We start from the raw sequence: 22,270 nt of genomic DNA, 5'->3' as shown, positions 1-22,270 counted from the left end.
ACAGTGCCTTGCGAAAGTATTCGGCCCCCTTGAACTTTTCAACCTTTTGCCACATTTCAGGCTTCAAACATAAAGATATAACATTTTTATTTTTTGTTTAGAATCACCAACAAGTGGGACACAATTGTGAAGTGGAACGAAATCTATTGGATTTTTGAAACTTTTTTAACTAATAAAAAAATGAAAAGTGGGGCGTGCAAAATTATTCGGCCCCCTTGTGTTAATACTTTGTAGAGCCACCTTTTGCTGCGATTACAGCTGCAAGTCGCTTGGGGTATGTCTCTATCAGTTTTGCACATCGAGAGACTGAAATTCTTGCCCATTCTTCCTTGCAAAACAGCTCGAGCTCAGTGAGGTTGGATGGAGAGTGTTTGTGAACAGCAGTTTTCAGCTCTTTCCACAGATTTTCGATTGGATTCAGGTCTGGACTTTGACTTGGCCATTCTAACACCTGGATACGTTTATTTGTAAACCATTCCTTTGTAGATTTTGCTGTGTGTTTGGGATCATTGTCTTGTTGGAAGATAAATCTCTGTCCCAGTTTCAGGTCTTTTGCAGACTCCAACAGGTATTCATCCAGAATGGTCCTGTATTTGGCTGCATCCATCTTCCCCTCAATTTTAACCATCTTCCCTGCCCCTGCTGAAGAAAAGCAGGCCCAAACCATGATGCTGCCACCACCATGTTTGACAGTGGGGATGGTGTGTTGAGGGTGATGAGCTGTGTTGCTTTTATGCCAAACATATCGTTTTGTATTGTGGGCAAAAAGTTCAATTTTGGTTTCATCTGACCAGAGCACCTTCTTCCACATGTTTGGTGTGTCTCCCAGGTGGCTTGTGGCAAACTTTAGACGAGACTTTTTATGGATATCTTTGAGAAATGGCTTTCTTCTTGCCACTCTTCCATAAAGGCCAGATTTGTGCAGTGTACGACTGATTGTTGTCCTATGGACAGACTCTCCCACCTCAACTGTAGTTCTCTGCAGTTCATCCAGAGTGATCATGGGCCTCTTGGCTGCATCTCTGATCAGTCTTCTCCTTGTCTGAGCTGAAAGTTTAGAGGGACGGCCAGGTCTTGGTAGATTTGCAGTGGTCTGATACTCCTTCCATTTCAAAATGATCGCTTGCACAGTGCTCCTTGGGATGTTTAAAGCTTGGGAAATATTTTTGTATCCAAATCCGGCTTTAAACTTCTCCACAACAGTATTACGGACCTGCCTGGTGTGTTTCTTGGTCTTCATGATGCTCTCTGCGCTTTCAACAGAACCCTGAGACTATCACAGAGCAGGTGCATTTATACAGAGACTTGATTACACACAGGTGGATTCTATTTATCACCATCAGTCATTTAGGACAACATTGGATCATTCAGAGATCCTCGCTGAACTTCTGGAGTGAGTTTGCTGCACTGAAAGTAAAGGGGCTGAATAATTTTGCACGCACCACTTTTCTGTTTTTTATTTTCTAAAAAAGTTTAAATTATCCAATAGATTTCGTTCCACTTCACAATTGTGTCCCACTTGTTGGTGATTCTTCACAAAAAATTAACATTTTATATCTTTATGTTTGAAGCCTGAAATGTGGCAAAAGGTTGAAAAGTTCAAGGGGGCCGAATACACTGTAATTATCAAACTATAGCCAATGTAATCCAGCCCAAATTGCATATTACTTACTGTTTAAAGAAACTTTAAAAAACTTGTTTCCAGGGGTAAGGCAGTGCCATCTTAAGTATTGTTTTCTGAGTCCACAGTAGAGTGCATTTCCGGCCTTATATTGAACACTTCCTGTACTGTTAACCAAGCCTCCTTCTAAATCCAACGTTTCTATGGCAACCCTGCTTCCCTGTTCATAGCTGACTTGTTTTATTTCATAGTATTTACTTGTGCTGATTATCTAGTGTTTGCCTGTGTCAGTCCTATCAGCTTCAGCTGATAAGACTGCAGTAATGCTATCCAATGCCCTGCTTTACACTGCATGTGATGTCACACGGTCACATGGGGGTGCAGGAGGAAGCTCTGAGTGATTATGCAGCCTCCTGGGAGTTCAGTGTTGTGTGCCATAGGAAGTCCTGATAACAGATAGATAAGCACATAGAGAGTGTCCTGTAAATCAGGGGAGATCTGGGCATGCTCAGTGACATCATTCTAAAGAACAAAAAGGATTACAACAATACTAAGCAAGTAAGGAGATATCTACAAGCAGTGTTCATTAGGGTTTTTATGCCGATTTACATGGGACAAAGTTGTGGGGGAGGGTTTACAAACACTTTAAGTGGGAGAACTTGTACAATTGGTGGCTGACTAAGTACTTTTTTGCCCCACTGTATGTATTTCAACAATGTGTCATTTGCCTAGAGTTCAGCATTAAATAAGCCCAATCATGTAAAACAGGGCCTTACCTCTCCAAGAACTTCAATGATCTCTCCAACTTTAAGTTCAAGTTCATCTTCATTCTGAGGAAGATAGCTAAAGGCAACTTGACACCTCCGCCTCCTTGTACGTTCACCTGTGTATATAATGAGAAAGAAGAAAATCAAAGTCACCCAATCTGAGCTTACGCTAATGGAACATTCTGAGCAGAGAAGGTGGGGTTTTATTCACATTGTGTGTCCTTATTGTTGTTATTACCAGGACTGACTCCTGCACTGTCACAGTACACAAAAGCCTGAAAAGCTGGCTTACAAAATCACAAAAACACATGGATGCCCACATACAGAACAATCAAAGTTTTACTATACAATAAATGCAAATATTAAAGTGCTCTTGTCCTTTTTTTGGCTCCTCCCCAGACAAACTTAACTACTTGAAGACCAGGCCTTTTCTTGCATTTTTTGATAACAAAAAAAAACACAATATGTACCCAATTTTTTGTATAATATGAAAGATGATGTTGTTCCATGTAAATAGATACTGAACATGTTTTTAAAATTGAGCACGCTCGTGGAATGGCGACAAACTACGGTACTTGAAAATCTCCATAAACGCCTTTACAGTTTACCTATTTAGAGTTACAGAGGAGGTCCAGCACTAGCATTATTGCACTTACTCCAACGTTTACGGGAATGTATCAAATATACGGTGCGAACACCGTTTACATATGCATGCGTGACTTACGTAAGTGTTCGCTTCTGCGCAGAGCACAGAGCACTTTTATTCCCATTACAAGGAATGTAAACATCCCTTGTAATAGAAAAAATAATGACAGGTCCTCTTTATGGAGAGATCTGGGGTCAAAAAGACCCCAAATCTCTCCATCTCTAAAAGCAAAAGATCGAAAAAAAAATGTTTTGCTCTTTTGTAGTTTATGTCCACCCTGGACCGGAATTGACGTCATGAGGTCGCTCCGTTGCTCCAAGGCCATAGAGGTGATCAAAGATGATCCAGTCTTTTATCACCTCTGTGATCAGCTGGCTGCACCATCGGATTGTTTCTCGGCGAGCCGGCGGAAACAGTAAGCCCAAGAAACATCAGCGAGTGGAAGGAGAGGGGGGATTGTCTCCTCCTGCCACTTCTGAAAGCATTCCACAGATCTCATGAGCCACTCAGAATGCTTTCAAGAGAAAGCCAGCCGCTGGCTGAAAAAAAACAATACCTGGGTTATGGCCGATACCTTCCGCCATAATCCCGGTAACCCACTTACAAACTGCAATGTATATATACGTATTTCGGTTGGCGAATGGTTAGGTCCTGTACACATGGGAAGAATATTGGCTAAAATCAGCCGGTACAGTAGATACCGGCTGACATTTGGCACTTATACAGGTCCTTGTTTGACAGGCGATGATCTCACTGCTGGCTTCTGTCAAACAAGCTTGCTGGAAAACCAGCAGCTGATCAGCATTCGATCACAGCTCACAGCCAATGGCTCAGAGCACTGACCGGAGTGTTCTGGCAGGGGACGACCCTCCTGTGGGTACACAATAGCTCAGTGGGGAGATCACATTGCATCATTAGTAAAGGACTTCTTTGAGAGTCCCCCAGCTTTTTTTCAAAATAACTTTTTTTTTAAAAACTTGCCCTGTGTATCAGATTTTACCTTCATCCCAGGGCTGTGGATTTCCACAGTGTTTTTATTCATCATGGAAAATCTTCACTAAACTGGCCATATCTGTACAATAGATCCCCATAAATTGTGACCCACAAATATCTGTGGGTTACAAATGGATGGTGTACACATATCTACTTTTTGTGAACTAGAGCCCAAGTGCATTCCAGATAAGGTCTTACTAATGATTGGTGCAAAAGGGGGGAATTTTTTGGACTTTAAATGAGGTATATGGTCAAGCGAGCATACACCCCCATCCCTATTAATTGTTACGAAAAAGGGGGAGGATTTGGGACTTTGCATGAGAAGTGTGTTACACAAAAATATATAAATTGCACAATAATGAGGAAGTTTATGAGTTTATGAGCTGATGGGGATATAATAGACAAAAATGTAAATTCAATTATTGCACATGATACATTAAATCAAAGAAAAGGGTATGATGTAAATGCATGATTGAATAGAAAACTGCATTTAAAAGCTTGACCTGTTTCATGGACGAAGTTCCACTTCTTCAGAAGCAAGTGTAGAATGTGCATCTATAAAATATATTCCAAATTACTCCAATGAATGAAATAAGGATGTAGGGGGGAGGAGAAAACCAAACACCCCAAAATTACTTACATATCAGCACTAAAGTTGGTCATGGGATGCTAAAACCTGATAGTTGAGGAAAGCTGAGAAATATCCCTGCCGGGAGCTGTGGGGGCGTAAAACTGTGGGCAGCCAAGGCCCGAAAACGCCACACTCGAGGGGAGAGATGGAAGGTGTCCATGGTGAGCTGCATAATGCCTGAGAATAGTTACAATCTGTATGAAATGTAAGTTCCCGTTTGCTGTTAACTCACTGAAAAATGCAACTACTGCTGAGCTAGACATCCCCCCATATTACAATAGCCTGGTGTCATCTTCAGTGCAAACACTGAAATGGTACTTTTAATACCAAACTCTATATCTTTTATAAATATGTTAAAAAGTAAGGGTTCAAACGCTAAATATTGAAATACACGACTAATAGCCCTAGACCATTCTAATTCTAATCTGTAATCTCTGAATGATAAAATTTGTATTCCCACAATGGTGATGTCAGGTGACCTGAGACCAGGTGACAGATGCACTCTGTAGGAATTGGAAGTGCACCGCTAAGATAGTGGACCCTAGGACTGACTGCTGCAGATTACCCAGGGAGGTTCAGGAAGCAGGTCTACTGGATCATTAACACAGATCCCAGTTGGAGCTAGAGCATAGATTCCCCAGGGTGCGGAGTCTTAGAGCCAGCAGGTGTTCACCAGAGCCTCTAGTGGTGAGGATGGACTGCGCTGCAGTCTAGCTCCAGGTCACGGCCCCTAGGGTCTCACAGCTCACAGTAGACTACAGGAAAAGGAAACAGCAGGCTGGAACAACAAGGATAGTAAAGGGATAAGGCAGAGGTCAGTGCAACTAGCAGACATGAACAGAGTACACGCCAAAGGTTCAGGGTCACGGGCAGATAGGGATAGTCAGGGACATGCCAAAAGGTCAGGGTCACGAGCAGACAGGAATAGTCGAGAACAGGGCAAGGTCAGTAACAGAGACAAAACGTAGAGCACACGGCAAGCAGGAAACCAAACACACAGCGAATACACAATGGTTGATCAGCACCGGCTTGTGGTGTACAGGTTAATATAGAGTTCCCTGATAGGGCCTGGGGTGGAGCCATGCTTAGAGGAGAGGTTATAAAAAACACCAGGCGGAAGTGGCTGGCCTCTTAGTCTGAACACATGAGGAGAGGTAAGCAGACAGAGGAAGATCACTGTATAACCATGACAGGTGAATTCTTACATTAGTGTGGTCCATTAGATGTTTATATTCACTATTGTTTTGAGGTGTTGTGTACCCTTCACAACATACACAATGTTTATTTGGAGTGGGGCTAGTGACTTAAAATTAGTTTAACATTGAGACATCTTTGTTTGCAGCTGGCCATACAGTAGTAGAATTTCTAACAAACATTCATACAAACATAGAAAAAAATCTCATCAGTACATTCAATGATTTTCCAATATTATTCTAAAGTACTTCAAAATTTATATTGCTATTAACTTTGGATTTTGGAATGAATTAAAAATGTCGTGAACAAAAACCACAAACCCTGTAAGATATTTTTCAATCAAGAAAAAAATGTCCATCCTGCCCATACGTTGCCACAAACAAATGCTGATTTGAATCCACTAACAATCTTTAAATTGAACAACGTTCCTGAAACTGAAGTTTTTGAATAAAATTCTTCTAGTGTATGGCCTGCTTACTATAAATAAGAACAGTCACCTTGTCATCTAATGCAATGTAATGCATCATTTTTTGTATTATTTCCGTTATTTAGATGTTCTAAAGAAATGTGCAGGAACTGAAATAATAAATGTTTTATCAGTTGGCGATATACCCAATAAAATGTGAAAGTGGAAAGTACATAGCTCTCTGAGCCAGAGGGAATTCCCTGTAATGCCGCGTACATACGATCAGAATTCCGGCCAGAAAAAGACAGATGAGAGCTTTTCATCGGAAAATGCGACCGTGTGTATGCTCCATCGGAATTTAGCTGTCTGAATTTCCGCCAGCCAAAAATTGATAGCATGCTCTCAATTTTCCCGACGGAAAAACTTTCTATCGGTAATTCCGATCGTGTGTATGCAATTCCGACACGCCAAAAATCACGCATGCTCAGATTCAACTACGAGACAGAAGTCATTGGCTACTGGCTATTGAACTTCCCTTTTCTAGTCACGTCGTACGTGTTGTACGTCTCTGCGTTAAAAAACGATAGGAATCTGATGTGACCGTGTGTAGGCAAGACAGCTTGAGCCGAATTCCGTCGGGAAAACCATCAGAGCTTTTTCCAACGAGAATTCCGACCGTGTGTACGCGGCATAAGGGTGGTTTCACACTGCCATGCAGTTTGGCCAAAGCAGTGTACCTGTGGTTTTCGTGTGAGTTACCTATGGACTCTGATAGACTTCTATTGGATTGCAGTTGCACGTTTTTGGTGCATTTTCTTAACACGCACCAAAAGTCCTGCATGCTGCAACTTTGGTGTTCTTTCAGAAAATGCACCAAAAGTTGCAATCTGATGGGAAGAGTATGAGAACAGCAGGTAGCCCATGCGAAAACCATGGGTACACTGTGCAGAAGTGAAACTGCTATAAAGCTAAAAACTAGTGGCTATGTCATTCAGTATATGGCTGGGGAAACATCTTCCTCCCTATTTGTTGGTTTGCATCCCGAGTTTCTTAAGCTTTTACTGGATTGCAATTTGGATTTTTATAGCCAGGCATGCTCTGATATTCCTGCCAATCAAATGAAGTATTATGTGAGCGTTCATCTTTTTCCTGCAGAGAAGAGATACAATTCCTCCAACACTCACAATCTATTTAATGCCTTAATCCAGCTAAGCACTGTTGAAGTAGAATGTTGTTTTTAAAATTTTAATGAAAGTGGTGAAAAGAACAAGGAGGCAATATGTCCTTATTGACAGATCCCTGCGAGGCAAAGAGAGAGGTCAAGATGGTAAGTGTGATTATTCACATTAACAAGCCTAGAAGACACTTATTTTAGAACACCACCAGGGAATATGAAGAAACCTTCCATCGTCTTCTTTACACTGATAGCTTGTAGATGGGTAGATTTTGGTCTACTATTTGGTTGCACCTATGCATTTTTAGTGCTTTTTGCATTTTGCAGAACGTGTTCCATAGGAAACCATGTTAAATGGACTGTAGTGCAAATCTGCAAAATGCAAAAAGCACTAAAAATGAATAGGTGTGAATCAGGCCTTGCATCTGTTAAACTGTTAAAAGATATGGAGGCTTGGCAAGTCGGTATAAAGACATTACTCCACTGTGGTGAGGATGGATAACTCACCTAAAGAGGAACTTTACCCATAAAGACTTGGTAAAAAATAATGTTCTTTAGCAAGAAACACGCATTCTACATTAAAATAGCATGCTCCTTTACCCGAGTAAAGAGGGTATCAAATCCCACTGTAACTGAAAGAAAAACCCACAAAGGGGAGTGAGGTAGGAAGGACACCCATTCTACATAAATTATACACAAATTAATAATTATGCTACCAAAATCAACGTGTGCTGTAAATTGCCTCCAGCATTGTTGTTGTTTCTTCTTGTTGGAGGCTGCCATTGTGCTGAAGCCCAGAGCTCCTAAGCAGCAGTAAATATTTAGGCTGTCAGCAGATCCGCCTCTACATTTTTGGTACAGCGCTGAAAAATAGAGAGCAACTAAGCATGTGAAGAGCAGGATGAGACAGTTTATTGCTGGATTTGAAAGAGTATAGGCACTTATTTTCCCTGTTTGGCCAGCTTGAAGTTATCTAGCTGGACTTAATTTTTAATTGCTGGGAGGGCATCAATAGATGTCCTCCCGTGCATGAGCTGCCTGCGGGGTGTGCGCTCTGTGATCACCTAGTCAATGGGACTCGGCTGATCACAGATCAGAGTAAGGGGCCGATCCCGGCCCCCTTACCATGTGATCAGCTGTCAGCCAATGATCACGTGATGTAAACAGAAGATCAGTAATAGGCTTTTTTTTCCCTCACAGCATGAGGGGAAAAAAAGTTAACCACTGGCTTTTGACAGAGGGACATCGGTCCTGAACAGGGAAAGACACTGCGGCTATGCAGTTCCCTCCAGTGCCACCTACAGGTGCATATCAGTGCCGCTTACCAGTGCCACGTACCATTGCCCACCAGTGCCACCCATCAGTGCTGCCTATAAGCGTCGCCTACCTGTACCCAGCAGTGCCGCCTTATCAGTGCCCAGCAGTGCCGCCTTATCAGTGCAGCCTATTAGTGTTCATCAGTGCAGCCTATCAGTGTCCATCAGAACATCCTTACCCCAAGCATTGGATGACCTTGTCTTGGCATCACTGAATCTGAAGGTACCACATTAAAGCTCATTAAAGGATTATGTGGCATATTATGATTTCAAATCTTTTGCTGCTGCTGAATTTTATGTAGAAAAAAATCCATCATCACTAAAGTCTGAAAACCCAGACGTGATTTACGAAGGTATCTGTCATCAATAACATTACTCTCTGTAGCGGGATTATGACTCTAATGAAAACCCACTTAACATTCACTATCCTCAGACAGGTGATATCCATTTAAGTGAACTGTATTATTTTATTGTTATTGTCAGCGCTGAGTAAGAGCAGTGAACAGAGCTAAAAAGGTTTACCTTTATTACCTTCCAGTCTGCACAATCTGACAGATAACTTGAATAATGAGGATAACACAAAAAGTTATTTCAAATACAATTACAGTATTACCCTTTGGAAAAAAAATTCCAATAATTTTTTAAAAGGCGTTTACGTATTTCATAATAAGGTAATAACAATCCAAATCACACACAAGCAGCTGCGCTAACAAAATACTTTGAAATGGACAACATACACAACGTAATGTCCAAGCTAAAAAAACGCACATCTTCCCAGGTGTCTCAAATATACATTGCCAATATAAAATTAAAATTAAAAAAAGCAACTCTTTTATATCAGCTATTTTAGCACTAGATCTCCTTTGTACTGGTATCCTGTAAACATTTTTAGTTTGTGCAATTTTAAAGCATGACATGTTGGGTATCTATTTACTTGGTGCAACACCATCTTTTATATTTTACAAAAAATGGGTTACATATTGTGTTTTGCTCTTTTTTAATTCATTAAAATGTACTTTTTTTTCCCTAAAAGCTGCGTTTAAAAAAATGGCTGAGCACATACCATGTTACATAAAAAATTGCAATGACCGCTATTTTATTCTCTAGGGCAGTGATGGCGAACCTTGACACCCCAGATGTTTTGGAACTACATTTCCCATGATGCAGTGTAGTTGAGAATGATGGGACATGTAGTTCCAAAACATCTGGGGTGCCAAGGTTCGCCATCACTGCCCTAGAGAATAAAATAGCGGTCATTGCAATTTTTTATGTAACATGGTATGTGCTCAGCCATTTTTTTAAACGCAGCTTTTAGGGAAAAAAGTACATTTTAATGAATTAAAAAAGAGCAAAACACAATATGTAACCCATTTTCTGCTAAAAATATATTTATATATATATATATATATATATATATATATATATATATATATATATATATATATATATATATATATATATATATACGGTATATATATATATATATATATATAGCGCCGACAGTTTACGCAGCGCTTAACAACATTAGGGCAGACATTACAATACAATTCAATTCAAGACAGGGGGAATCAGAGGGCCCTGCTCATTAGAGCTTACATTCTAGGAGGGAGGGTTAAGTTATACAAAAGGGTAATAGCTGTGGGGGATGAGCTCATGGAGAAAATAGTGCAGTTGTTAGATGGAGGGAGGATAGGCTTCTTTGAAGAGGAAGGTTTTCAGGGATCGCCCAAAAGTGGATAAATTTGGAGACATTCTGACAGATTGGGGTAATGAGTTCCAGAGGATGGGCGAGGCATGGGAGAAGTCCTGGAGGCGGATATTGGAGGAGGTGATGAGGGAGCTAGAGAGCAGGAGGTCTTGGGAGGAACGAAGTGGAGCGATTAGGTTGGTATTTTAGTTAGTATTTTGAATTTAATTCGTTGGGCAAGTGGCAGCCAATGGAGGGATTGGCAGAGAGGGGTAGCAGACACTGTGTGGTTTGGAAGGTGGATGGGTCTGGCAGCAGCATTCATGATGGACTGAATGGGGGATAGTCTATTTAAAGGTAAGCCAATGAGGAGGGAGTTGCAGTAGTCAAGGCGAGAGATAACCAGGGAGTGAATCAGGAGCTTTATGGTTTCATTGGTTAGAAAGGGACGTAGTTTAGAGATGTTTCGGAGGTTGAGGCGGCAAGCTTTGGAAAGTGATTGGATGTGGGGCTAAAAGGAGAGTCCAGGATAACACCTAGCACCCTGACATGTGGGGATGGGTGGATGGTTGTGACATTGCTCTTGACAGAGAAGTCAGGGGAAGAGGCACGTGGGGGAGGAAATATAAGTTCGGTTTTGGACAAGCTGAGTTTGAGAAAGTGGTGTGACATCCATACAGATATGTCTGTTAGTAAGTTAGTGATGCGTGAGGAGACTGATGGAGTGAGTTGAGGGGTAGAGAGATAGATTTGTGTGTCATCAGCATAGAAATGATATTGAAAGGCATGAGTGGCTATCAGCTGACCCAAGGAAGAGGTGTAGATTGAAAATAAAAGAGGTCCAAGAACAGAACCTTGGGGGACTCCGACAGAGGAGGGAAGAGGAGTGGAGGAAGGAGAATTGTAAGTGACACTGAGACCAAGGGAGTCAAGTTTTTTGAGGAGGAGGGGGTGGTCAACCATGTCAAAGGCAGCTGAAAGGTCCAGAAGTAGGAGTACAGAATAGTGTCCATTGTTTTTTGCAGTTAGTAGGTCATTTGTGAATTTTAAAAGAGCAGTTTCTGCTGAGTGTTGAGGGCAAAATCCAGATTGAAGGGGATCAAGAAGGTTATTTTTAATAAGGTAGTCACTCGGTTGTAAACCAGGCGTTCAAGGAGTTAAAAGGGGAGCAAGGAGATAGGGCATAGGTTGTTAAGATTGGCAGGGTCTAAGGATGGTTTTTTAAGTATGGGGGTGACCAGTGCATGTTTTAGAGCATTGGGGAAAATGCCAGAGGTGAGGGAGAGATTGAAGATGTGAGTTAGAGAGAGTGGGATAGAGTCAAGTGGCGACAGGGCCGCTGATAGGGGGGGACCACCAGCCCTCCTGTACTGGGCCCTGCCCTGTAGGGGGGCCCAGAGGCAGAGGGGGGACTCCCACATTATAGGGACTATACTAATCCTGAGCTAGGGTTCCATGTAGTGTGCGTGGGAGGAAGCAGAAAGCAAATTATTTAAACACTTTTGGGAGTAATCTGCAGCCGTATGTCCAGACTATTACATACAGTACATTACACAAGTCCCAGTCTCTTCTATATCAATACGCCGGCCGGGACTTGTGTAATGTAATTGTCTGGACATACGGCTGCAGATTACTCCCGAAAGTGTTTAAATACTTTGCTTTCTGCTTCCGGCTGTCCAACTTCGTGCCCAGGTGGAAGGAGCAGAGGTTTTAGAGGAGCTCAGCTTCTGGCCTGTCCCCACGCTACCAGATCCAGAGGATCCAAGCCCCCCACCCCAGGAGAAGCACTGCATGAGGACCCCAGATAAAAGAAGCCAGCAGGACCAGGTACTTGTGAAGTTGGGGGATGTTAGGTGGAGGTAGAGACTGGGCCTGGGCTCTGAGCATAAAGTTGGCCATACTGCATACTGCTCTCCCACATATCTAAAATATTGTGGGTATTCACCGTGCCCAGAGTGAAAGTCTTTTCCCTGCTGTGTGGGGGGCCCCTTATGTGGGGGACCCCGCCAGGTAGACTGTACGGGGCCCCATGATTTTTAACAGCGGCCCTGAGTGGCGACCATAGTGTTTGAGAGGGAATAGGATCCAGGGGGCAGTTGGTTAGGTAGGCATTAGAAAGGAGTTTAGCAACTTCGTCTGTAGAAGCAGTTTTGAATAAGGGGAGTGTTGAGCGTACCTGTTGTAATAGGGTCTTAACTGGGGGAGATACCTGTAGAGTGGAGAATTCATCCCGGATTGTATCAATCTTGTTTTTTAAGTGATTAGCAATCTCCTGGGCAGTGAGTGAGTGGTGGAGGACGAAGTAGAGAATTGAAGGAAAAGAAAAGTTTTTTACGGGGACTGGACGAGAAGGTGTTAATAAGAGTTGTAAAATAGGTCTGCTTGGCAGTGTGGAAGAAAGAGTAGTATTTTTGGAGGGCAGATTTGTATTGGTTGAAGTCTTTGAGAGACTTGGTCTTGTGCCACAGACACTCGAGCGCAACTACGTTTTTTGAGAATTCTAGTGTCATCTGTTTGCCAGGGTTGTAGGGGTCGAGGCCTGATTCTGTGTGTAGTGAGGGGAGCGAGCTTGTCCAGGGTGGAGGACAGGGATTTATTGTAGATGGAAGTGGCTTGGTTGGGGCAGGACAGGGGAGAGATTTTGTCATAGAGGTGGTCAGCAGCAGAATAGAGGAGAGAAGAGTTGAAGTTGCGAACGTTTCTACGGGTGACTGTAAGGCGATTGGAGGAAAAGGTGTTGGAGGACAGGGAGTAAGAGAAACTAATAAGGTGATGGTCAGAGAGAGGAAAAGGATTATTTGAGAAGTTGCATGGAGTGCAAAGGTAGGAGAATACAAGGTCAAGGGTGTTGCCATCAGAATGAGTAGAAGCCTGTACCCATTGCTTCAGGTCAAATGAAGAGGTTAGACTAAGAAGTTTAGAAGTAGCAGGAGTGTTTGTATTAACAGGGATGTTGAAATCACCGAGAAGGATTGTGGGAATTTCTGAAGAGAGAAAGTAGGGTAGCCAGGCAGAGAACTCATCAAGGAAAGTCGATAATGGTCCAGGGGGCCGGTAGATCACAGCAATTCTTAGGGAAGTAGGAGAGAATAGACGTATACAGTGAGCTTCAAATGATGAGAGGGAAAGAGAGGGAGGGGAGTGAATAACCTGGAAGGTGCATTGGGGGGATAGGAGGAATCCCACTCCACCTCCCTTGTGTCCATTAGGCCTAGGGGAGTGAGTCCAGTGAAGGCCACCCTGGGAGAGGGAAGCAGGAGAAGGGGTGTCAGATTCGTGGAGCCCGGTTTCGGTGAGAGCAAGTAGATTAAAGGAATTAGTGACAAAGAGGTCTTGAACAGCTGTGAGTTTGTTGCAGACAGAGCGAGCATTCCAGAGGGTGCAGGAGAGGGGGAAGCTGGTGTTGGGAAGAAGAGGAACGGAGACTAAGTTGCATAGATTGCGACTACTGCCAGAGGGTGTAGGGTGATGGTGATAGGTGTGTTGGGTACAGTTAAATAAGGGAGGCCCAGGGTTAGGGGAAATATTTCCAGCGGTTAGGAGAAGTAGAAAAGTAAGGGAGGTAATATGAGAATACGATTTGTATGAGGGGACAGGATCTGTACCGTGGGGGGGTTTGTTAGCGAGTGGGCTTAGAGGTAGAAAGAGGTGATGAGTGCAGTAGTAGGGAGAGGGGAGAAATGAGGGTGATATGTACAGATTGTGGGGTGGAGCAGGGGGGGTGAAGAAAAGTAAGTTTGAGGAGTAGTGATGGACGAACGTTTCGCCCGGCGGTCGTTTCGCGGCGAATTTCCGACATTCGCGGTCCGCACGTTCGAACGCCTTTTTCCGTCGTTCGCCGCGGCGGACTTACGTGTTTAATGTATACAAGAACTTTAACCTTTGGTGACACGTTTATCATGTGATACAGGACAGCCAATTGAGACATGACAGCACATGGACACTTGGACATTCCCCCTAACCTATAAATACACCCGATCCGGTGGCCATTTTACATTCTTTCTTCTGTTACGATAGGGACAGGTTCCTGTGTGGAGTAGGGAGAGATAAACCACTAGCTATTTGGTACACAAAAGTTCTTTTCAGGACTGGTATAGGTGTTAGGTGTTGATAGGTTTGCTGTGCTGCTGATTCTTGCAGCAGCCTGAGTGTCTTTTGTTAGTTTAGAGAAAGGGAAAGGACGGTGTATGCTACAGGGACAGCCAGATTAGTCTTTCATCATCATCATCATCATCATCATCATCATCATTAGCTGTTACTATCAAGGTCCACAAAAGAGCTGTTCCAGTAACCACTAATCGTTCTCTTTTTTTGCCAATTTGTATAGGGACAGGAAGGAAGCAGTGTTGTCAGGCAGTGAGGGTAATTTTAAAGACTTGCTGTTATTATTAGTTCCACAAAGGTTCTTTTCAGGACTGGTATCAGTGGTACAGTAATAGGCTTGTACATGTATAATATTCTTTCTTCCAAATATAGAAAGGATATTATACTTGACTGCTGCCCTTCTGCTGCAGTCTGCTAAACATTCACAACTCACTTGTTCCACAAAAGTTCTTATAAGGACTGGTAACTTGGTATAGGGTGCTACGGTACATAGGCTTGAGTGCGGTACAGTCTGCTGTTCTGTAAGGACCGCTATCGGTCCACAATAGATAGGGTTGACGTGCACCACTGCTGACCGCTGCCCTATACTGCAGCAGTCCTTCAGCGGTATAGGGACTGACGTACAGTCTGCTAATCACTAACACACAACCTGCTTGTTCCACAAAAGTTCTTATAAGGACTGGTAACTTGGTATAGGGTGCTACGGTACATAGGCTTGAGTGCGGTACAGTCTGCTGTTCTGTAAGGACCGCTATCGGTCCACAATAGATAGGGTTGACGTGCACCACTGCTGACCGCTGCCCTATACTGCAGCAGTCCTTCAGCGGTATAGGGACTGACGTACAGTCTGCTAAACACTAATACACAACCTGCTTGGTCCACAAAAGTTCTTATAAGGACTGGTAACTTGGTATAGGGTGCTACGGTACATAGGCTTGAGTGCGGTACAGTCTGCTGTTCTGTAAGGACCGCTATCGGTCCACAATAGATAGGGTTGACGTGCACCACTGCTGACCGCTGCCCTATACTGCAGCAGTCCTTCAGCGGTATAGGGACTGACGTACAGTCTGCTAAACACTAATACACAACCTGCTTGGTCCACAAAAGTTCTTATAAGGACTGGTAACTTGGTATAGGGTGCTACGGTACATAGGCTTGAGTGCGGTACAGTCTGCTGTTCTGTAAGGACCGCTATAGGTCCACAATAGATAGGGTTGACGTGCACCACTGCTGACCGCTGCCCTATACTGCAGCAGTCCTTCAGCGGTATAGGGACTGACGTACAGTCTGCTAAACACTAATACACAACCTGCTTGGTCCACAAAAGTTCTTATAAGGACTGGTAACTTGGTATAGGGTGCTACGGTACATAGGCTTGAGTGCGGTACAGTCTGCTGTTCTGTAAGGACCGCTATAGGTCCACAATAGATAGGGTTGACGTGCACCACTGCTGACCGCTCACCTATACTGCAGCAGTCCTTCAGCGGTATAGGGACTGACGTACAGTCTGCTAATCACTAACACACAACCTGCTTGTTCCACAAAAGTTCTTATAAGGACTGGTAACTTGGTATAGGGTGCTACGGTACATAGGCTTGAGTGCGGTACAGTCTGCTGTTCTGTAAGGACCGCTATCGGTCCACAATAGATAGGGTTGACGTGCACCACTGCTGACCGCTGCCCTATACTGCAGCAGTCCTTCAGCGGTATAGGGACTGACGTACAGTCTGCTAAACACTAATACACAACCTGCTTGGTCCACAAAAGTTCTTATAAGGACTGGTAACTTGGTATAGGGTGCTACGGTACATAGGCTTGAGTGCGGTACAGTCTGCTGTTCTGTAAGGACCGCTATCGGTCCACAATAGATAGGGTTGACGTGCACCACTGCTGACTGCTGCCCTATACTGCAGCAGTCCTTCATCGGTATAGGGACTAAGAGTTTTGTCACAGGGTCATTTAAAAAATGACAGGCAGAGGAAGAGGCAGGCCCTTCCGCAGGGGTGGTAGGGGTAGGGCAGGAGCAACAGGCTTGAGCCAAAGTGGGAAGTTGCAGAAGGTGCGTTCAATTACTTTAAAGGATGCACCAGACTTGGTTGAGTGGCTCGCTCAGCCTTACTCTTCTGCACCCTCCTCATCCTCTCGATCTGCACCCTCTTCTTCACTCTCTGCTATGTGCACCCCCAAAGACACTACCACCAACAACACGACCACCACCACCACCACCACATACCTTCCGCTTGAGTCACTGGAATTATTTTCCGATCCATATCAAGAGGACATTTCTGATGCGCAGCCACTCTTGGTATTGGATCAGGAAGAGGAGGTAGCAACAAGCGCTACTCAGCAGTCTGACGACAGTACCCAGATCAGCCCAAGGAGGAGGTTGGTCCCCGGTGTTGCTGCCTACTCCGAGATCTCTACTTATAGCGGTGGGGAAGGTGACGTTGATGATGACGTGTCTAGTGATGTCACGTGGGTGCCCACAAGAGAGGAAGAGGAGGGGAGTTCAGAGGGAGATATGGACCAGCAGATAGGGAGGAGAAGCAGCAATGACTTACATTGCACAGCAGGGACAAAGCAGACTGCAAATGTATCAGGAGCGAGTCATCGACCATGTACGGTCACATCTGGCGCTCCCAGGACACCGGCACATGGCTCCGCAGTGTGGGCTTTTTTTAACGTGTCCGCTGCTGACAATAGCGTTGCCATCTGCAATCTTTGCAGTCAACGCGTTAGTCGCGGTAAGCCCAATACTCACCTAGGGACGACCGCCTTAAGAAGGCACATGAGCAGCCATCACCGAGCCCAGTGGGAGCAACGGAACACACAAAGCCACACTGCAGGCTCTCACCGTCCAGCCTCGTCTTCTACTTCTCCTTCTCCTCTCTCCTCACAATTGTCCTCCACTCCACCTTCCATCACGCCAAGCTCACATTTTTCTGCAAAAAGGCAGGCTTCCGTGGGCCTAATGTTTGAGCGTAAAAAAATGATGACGCCGGATAACCCTCTTGCCCAACGGTTGGCGGCTGGCTTGTCAGAACTCATAGCCCGCCAACTACTGCCATATAAACTGGTGGACTCGGAGGCCTTTCGCAAATTTGTGGCCATTGGAACACCACAATGGAAGGTCCCAGGAAGGAAGTATTTCTCAGAGAAGGGCATCCCAGAGCTATATGGCCATGTTCAGCGGCAAGTGAATGTATCTCTGGCACACAGTGTCGGTGCCAAGATACATCTGACCACAGACACGTGGTCTAGCAAACACGGGCAGGGAAGGTATATCAGTTTTACTGCCCACTGGGTGAACCTTCTGACGGCCGTCAAGCATGTAACCCGTGGCACCCGTGTAGATTTGGTTTTACCGCCACGGATTGCATGCAGGCCTGACTCTTCTTCTCCTCCTCCTACTCCATCCTCCTCCCTCTCCTCCTCAGCTGCCTCCTCCTTTTCCGCTGCTAGCGTCTCTTCCACTGCACCGCCCAAGCTCCCCAGAACCTATTCCACATGCCAGGTGAGACGTTGCCATGCCGTGCTGCGTCTGTTGTGCCTGGAAGCAAAGAGCCACACTGGCCCGGCACTCCTTTCAGCTTTGCGTTCACAGGCAGATGAGTGGCTAACACCGCTCAATTTGACAGTTGGTAAAGTGGTGTGTGACAACGGTGCCAATCTGCTTAGCGCATTGAAACAGGGCAAAATCACGCACGTGCCGTGCATGGCACACGTCTTAAACTTGGTCGTGCAGCGATTCCTTGTCAAATACCCTGGGGTCCAGGACATCTTGCGGCAGGCAAGGAAAATCTCGGCCCATTTCAGAAGATCTTACACGGCCATGGCTCGCCTTGCTGACATTCAGCGGCGACACCATCTGCCGGTCAGACGTCTTATTTGCGATTGCCCGACGCGATGGAACTCAACCTTCTATATGCTTGATAGGCTGCTCCAGCAGAAACGTGCAGTTAACGTCTACCTGTATGAACTCTGCGAAAGAAACGGTTCTGGGGAGCTGGGTTTTTTTTCACCGCGCCAGTGGCTGCTCATGCGCGACACATGCAGACTTCTGCGGCCATTTGAGGAGATCACCAAACTGGTCAGTCGCAGCCATGGCGCCATCAGTGACATGGTACCTTATGCCTTCTTTCTGGAGCGTGCATTGCGTCGTGTCATTGATCAGGCTGTGGAGGAGCAGGAGCGGGAAGATGAGGAAGTCGCAATGCTGGATGAATTCCCAGGGGGGGCTACTCTATCTGAGACAAGTCAACAACAGGAGTCTGATGAGGAGTCAGAGGAGGATGGTGCCGGGGCGGATGAGCAGGAGCAAGAAGAGCATGCTTTAAACCTTTCTGGGATCCCTGTTGTGCGAGGATGGGGAGAGGAGAATGAAGAGGACGACATTATCCTGGATGATGAGCAGGAGCCAGGCCACCACACCGCTTCCACTTTAGTGCAAATGGGGGCCTTCATGCTCCAGTGTTTTAATAGGGACCCCCGTATAAAAAGCATGAGGGTCAAGGACCAGTACTGGGTGGCAACGTACTTAGACCCCCGGTACAAACACAAAATGGCGGAAATGTTACCGCCGTCGCAGAGGGCTGTCAGAATGCAGCACTTCCAGGCCTTGCTTCGAGAAATGCTGCATTCTGCTTTTGCGTGCGCTGGCAGAGGAGCAATTCCCACTCCCAGAGAAGGATTTGCGGGTACCAATCCAACAGCGCCTGCAAGAAGAGGCCGGTTTGAAGATGTGTTGGTGACTTCGGATATGAGGTCATTCTTTCAGCCGACCCATCGACAGGTGTCATCCGGATCCAGCATCAGGGAACGCCTAGACCGTCAGGTGTCCGACTACATTGGGTTAACGGCCGATGTGGACGCTCTGAGGAGTGATGAACCCCTAGACTACTGGGTGGGCAGGCTTGACCTCTGGCCAGAGCTTGCCCAATTTGCAATCGAACTGTTGGCTTGCCCCTCATCCAGTGTCCTGTCCGAAAGGACGTTCAGCGCAGCAGGGGGGATTGTGACCGATAAGCGTACTCGCCTAGCTCACGACAGTGTTAACTACCTCACATTTCTAAAAATGAATGAGGCATGGATCTCGGAGGAATTCAACACATGTGACCAGTAGACCATGTATATGTCTATAAACTATTTTTTTAATCAAGCACACAGACCTTCTTAATTCATTTGGCTCACTTCCTTGACCCAAAAAAGCACACCGTACTATATGCCCCTACCCTCCTCTTTGAAGAGGTTGAGCGGTGTCATATTTCTACTGGGGCTGCTTATGATATCCCTGTGCTGTGCTGACTTCCTCCTGGGGGTTCTTATTATGAAGGGATCACACTATCCCTGTGCTGTGCTGACTTCCTCCTGGGGGTTCTTATTATGAGGGGATCACACCATCCCTGTGCTGTGCTGACTTCCTCCTGGGGCTGCTTACGGTGCTGCTGTCAGTGCTGTATGTCACGGTGCTGCTGTCAGCGCTGTATGTCACGGTGCTGCTGTCAGCGCTGTATGTCACGGTGCTGCTGTCAGCGCTGTATGTCACGGTGCTGCTGTCAGCGCTGTATGTCACGGTGCTGCTGTCAGCGCTGTATGTCACGGTGCTGCTGTCAGCGCTGTATGTCACGGTGCTGCTGTCAGCGCTGTATGTCACGGTGCTGCTGTCAGCGCTGTATGTCACGGTGCTGCTGTCAGCGCTGTATGTCACGGTGCTGCTGTCAGTGCTCTGTATTACGGTGCTGCTGTCAGATGCCTCTATCACGGTGCATGTGTCATTCCGGTATGTCACGCTGCTGGTGATCATCTCCTGCACCCTCTTCTTTGCCTACCCTGGTCCCTGACCTTCCCTCTCCTCCATTGCCTTCATTAGCTCCATAGTCCTGAATTGTTAGAACAATTTCCCAAATAAAATAAAAATGCTTGTAGTTATCGATCCCAAATTCACCTCATACATGTATTATGTCATTGTCCAGATGGTGGGACTACGTTTTACCCCCTAATAATTACCACGTGGCCGCAAATTCGACATGAAGGTTTGCAAAGTTCGCCTCCCATTGAAGTCAATGGGGCCCGCGGCGAACGTTCGGTTTCGCGAACGTTTGGGTCCGTTCGCATTTCGCTTTCGCGAAACGTCCCGTCGGAAGTTCGTCCATCACTATTGAGGAGTGAGGCTGCAATTGTGAAAAGGGGGAGAGGTAAAGAGTGCATGTTTCAGAGAGGAAGGTGAGATCATTTGGAAATGAGGTCACCTGCAGTCTGCTGTGGTTTGCTTTGTGCAAGAGCAGAAAGTGAAGTTGATGGGGGTATAAAACGCAGATTTACCAAATATGCATGTGAGCAGTACAGCCAATGTTCAGTTTATATTTATATATTTATATATATATATATATATATATATATATATATATATATATATATATATATATATATATATATATATATAAATAAATGTTTGTGGGTTCTAGCAAAAAAGATTTTAACATATATGAGAGAAGTGTCAGAATTGGCCTTGTAAGCAAGTTGTTTTACAAGGTAAAGGTTTATATAGTTTACTTTAAGGCTGGGTTCACACTGCTGCGGGGGGAGATCCGGATGTGATTCGCACCGCAAATCACATCCGATCTCCGTAGCGATGCGAGTACAGCCATACAGATAGTATGGCTGAATTCGCATCGCTCCCGCAGCAAACTCGCACGGGACCCTTTTTTTGGTCCGCAACAGAATCGGATCGCATGGGGGTTCACACCATGCGATCCGATTCCTGTGCGAGTCGGCAGATCGCACTGCGATATGCGGACGGATCTGGGGGTGTCATTAACATATCATTGACACTCCCAGCCGTCCGCATAGGGCAGTGTGAACTGCCGGCGGGAGGTGTGCGATGCGGGAAAACGCCGCGGATTCGCGGCGTTCCCGCATCGCAGCGGTGTGAACCCGGCCAAAAGTGACTCTAAACCCACAGCATAAAAAAAAAACTATTACTAAATGGTGTATTGCATGCTGTTCATACTCAGTCACTATGGGATTCGTTTATGGGATTCTGCAAAAAAAAAAAAAAAAAACGGTCTGATTTTGCTGTTCTCTATCTCCCCCTTCTGTTCATGTAACCAATTCAGATAGGGATTTTGCACATACTCAGTTTTCATTGAGTTTCTATGCTGAGCATTTCCTTCCTATCATATCTGAGCAGCCCATGTGGGTGTATACACAGTAGTAAATGACAACCCACTCCTTCCCTCCTCATCTATGCCCATTAAGCAGCTAAAAACAATAGGGTTGGGTTAATACATGTAAAATAATGGTGGCTCCACCTCCCTCTTATTTTAAGACAAAGGCTAGAGGGGCGCCACTAGCAGCAATCTGCCCACACCATGTTATTGCCAAAAATAATAAAGATTTTGTGCGTTTAGTTTAGTGTCACTTTAACCGTTCACAGAGATTTTTTTTCTTCTCCAAGTGTTTTTTTTCATGTTAATTAAAAATAGACCCTTGTTTGATCACCTCCCCCACATCTTCACTTATTCACAATAAGTAATGAACATCTGGTATGAACATATCAATTCGGATAAACTAGCATACTATGAGCATTTCAAGAGGAAAAGCATCAAACTTGAGATGCAATTTATAGCAATCAGTTTCCACTTTAATTCAGAAATATGGTTTCTACTAACTGTGTTACTACACCATTACTGTTCTTATTGCCTTATAAAATATGTACTTGTTTAAAGTGAA

General features: G+C 44.9%; 1 protein-coding gene across 2 annotated transcripts in view; it reads right to left on the bottom strand.

The window, feature by feature from the left end:
- Window positions 1–22,270, bottom strand: part of SH3KBP1 (SH3 domain containing kinase binding protein 1) — a 530,573-nt gene that overhangs the window by 296,615 nt on the left and 211,688 nt on the right. For both annotated transcript variants that reach the window (XM_077480738.1, XM_077480739.1), the window contains exon 4: window positions 2,398–2,504. In XM_077480738.1, coding sequence (XP_077336864.1) covers window positions 2,398–2,504 — 107 coding nt within the window. The remainder of the gene's footprint in view (window positions 1–2,397; window positions 2,505–22,270) is intronic.

The sequence above is a fragment of the Lithobates pipiens genome, unplaced genomic scaffold (assembly GCF_037356315.1).
Source record: "Lithobates pipiens isolate NorthernLeopardFrog02 unplaced genomic scaffold, aLitPip1_a1.2 Scaffold_16, whole genome shotgun sequence".
Classification (NCBI taxonomy): Eukaryota; Metazoa; Chordata; class Amphibia; order Anura; family Ranidae; genus Lithobates; species Lithobates pipiens.
This window is presented reverse-complemented; position numbering and strand designations above follow the sequence as displayed.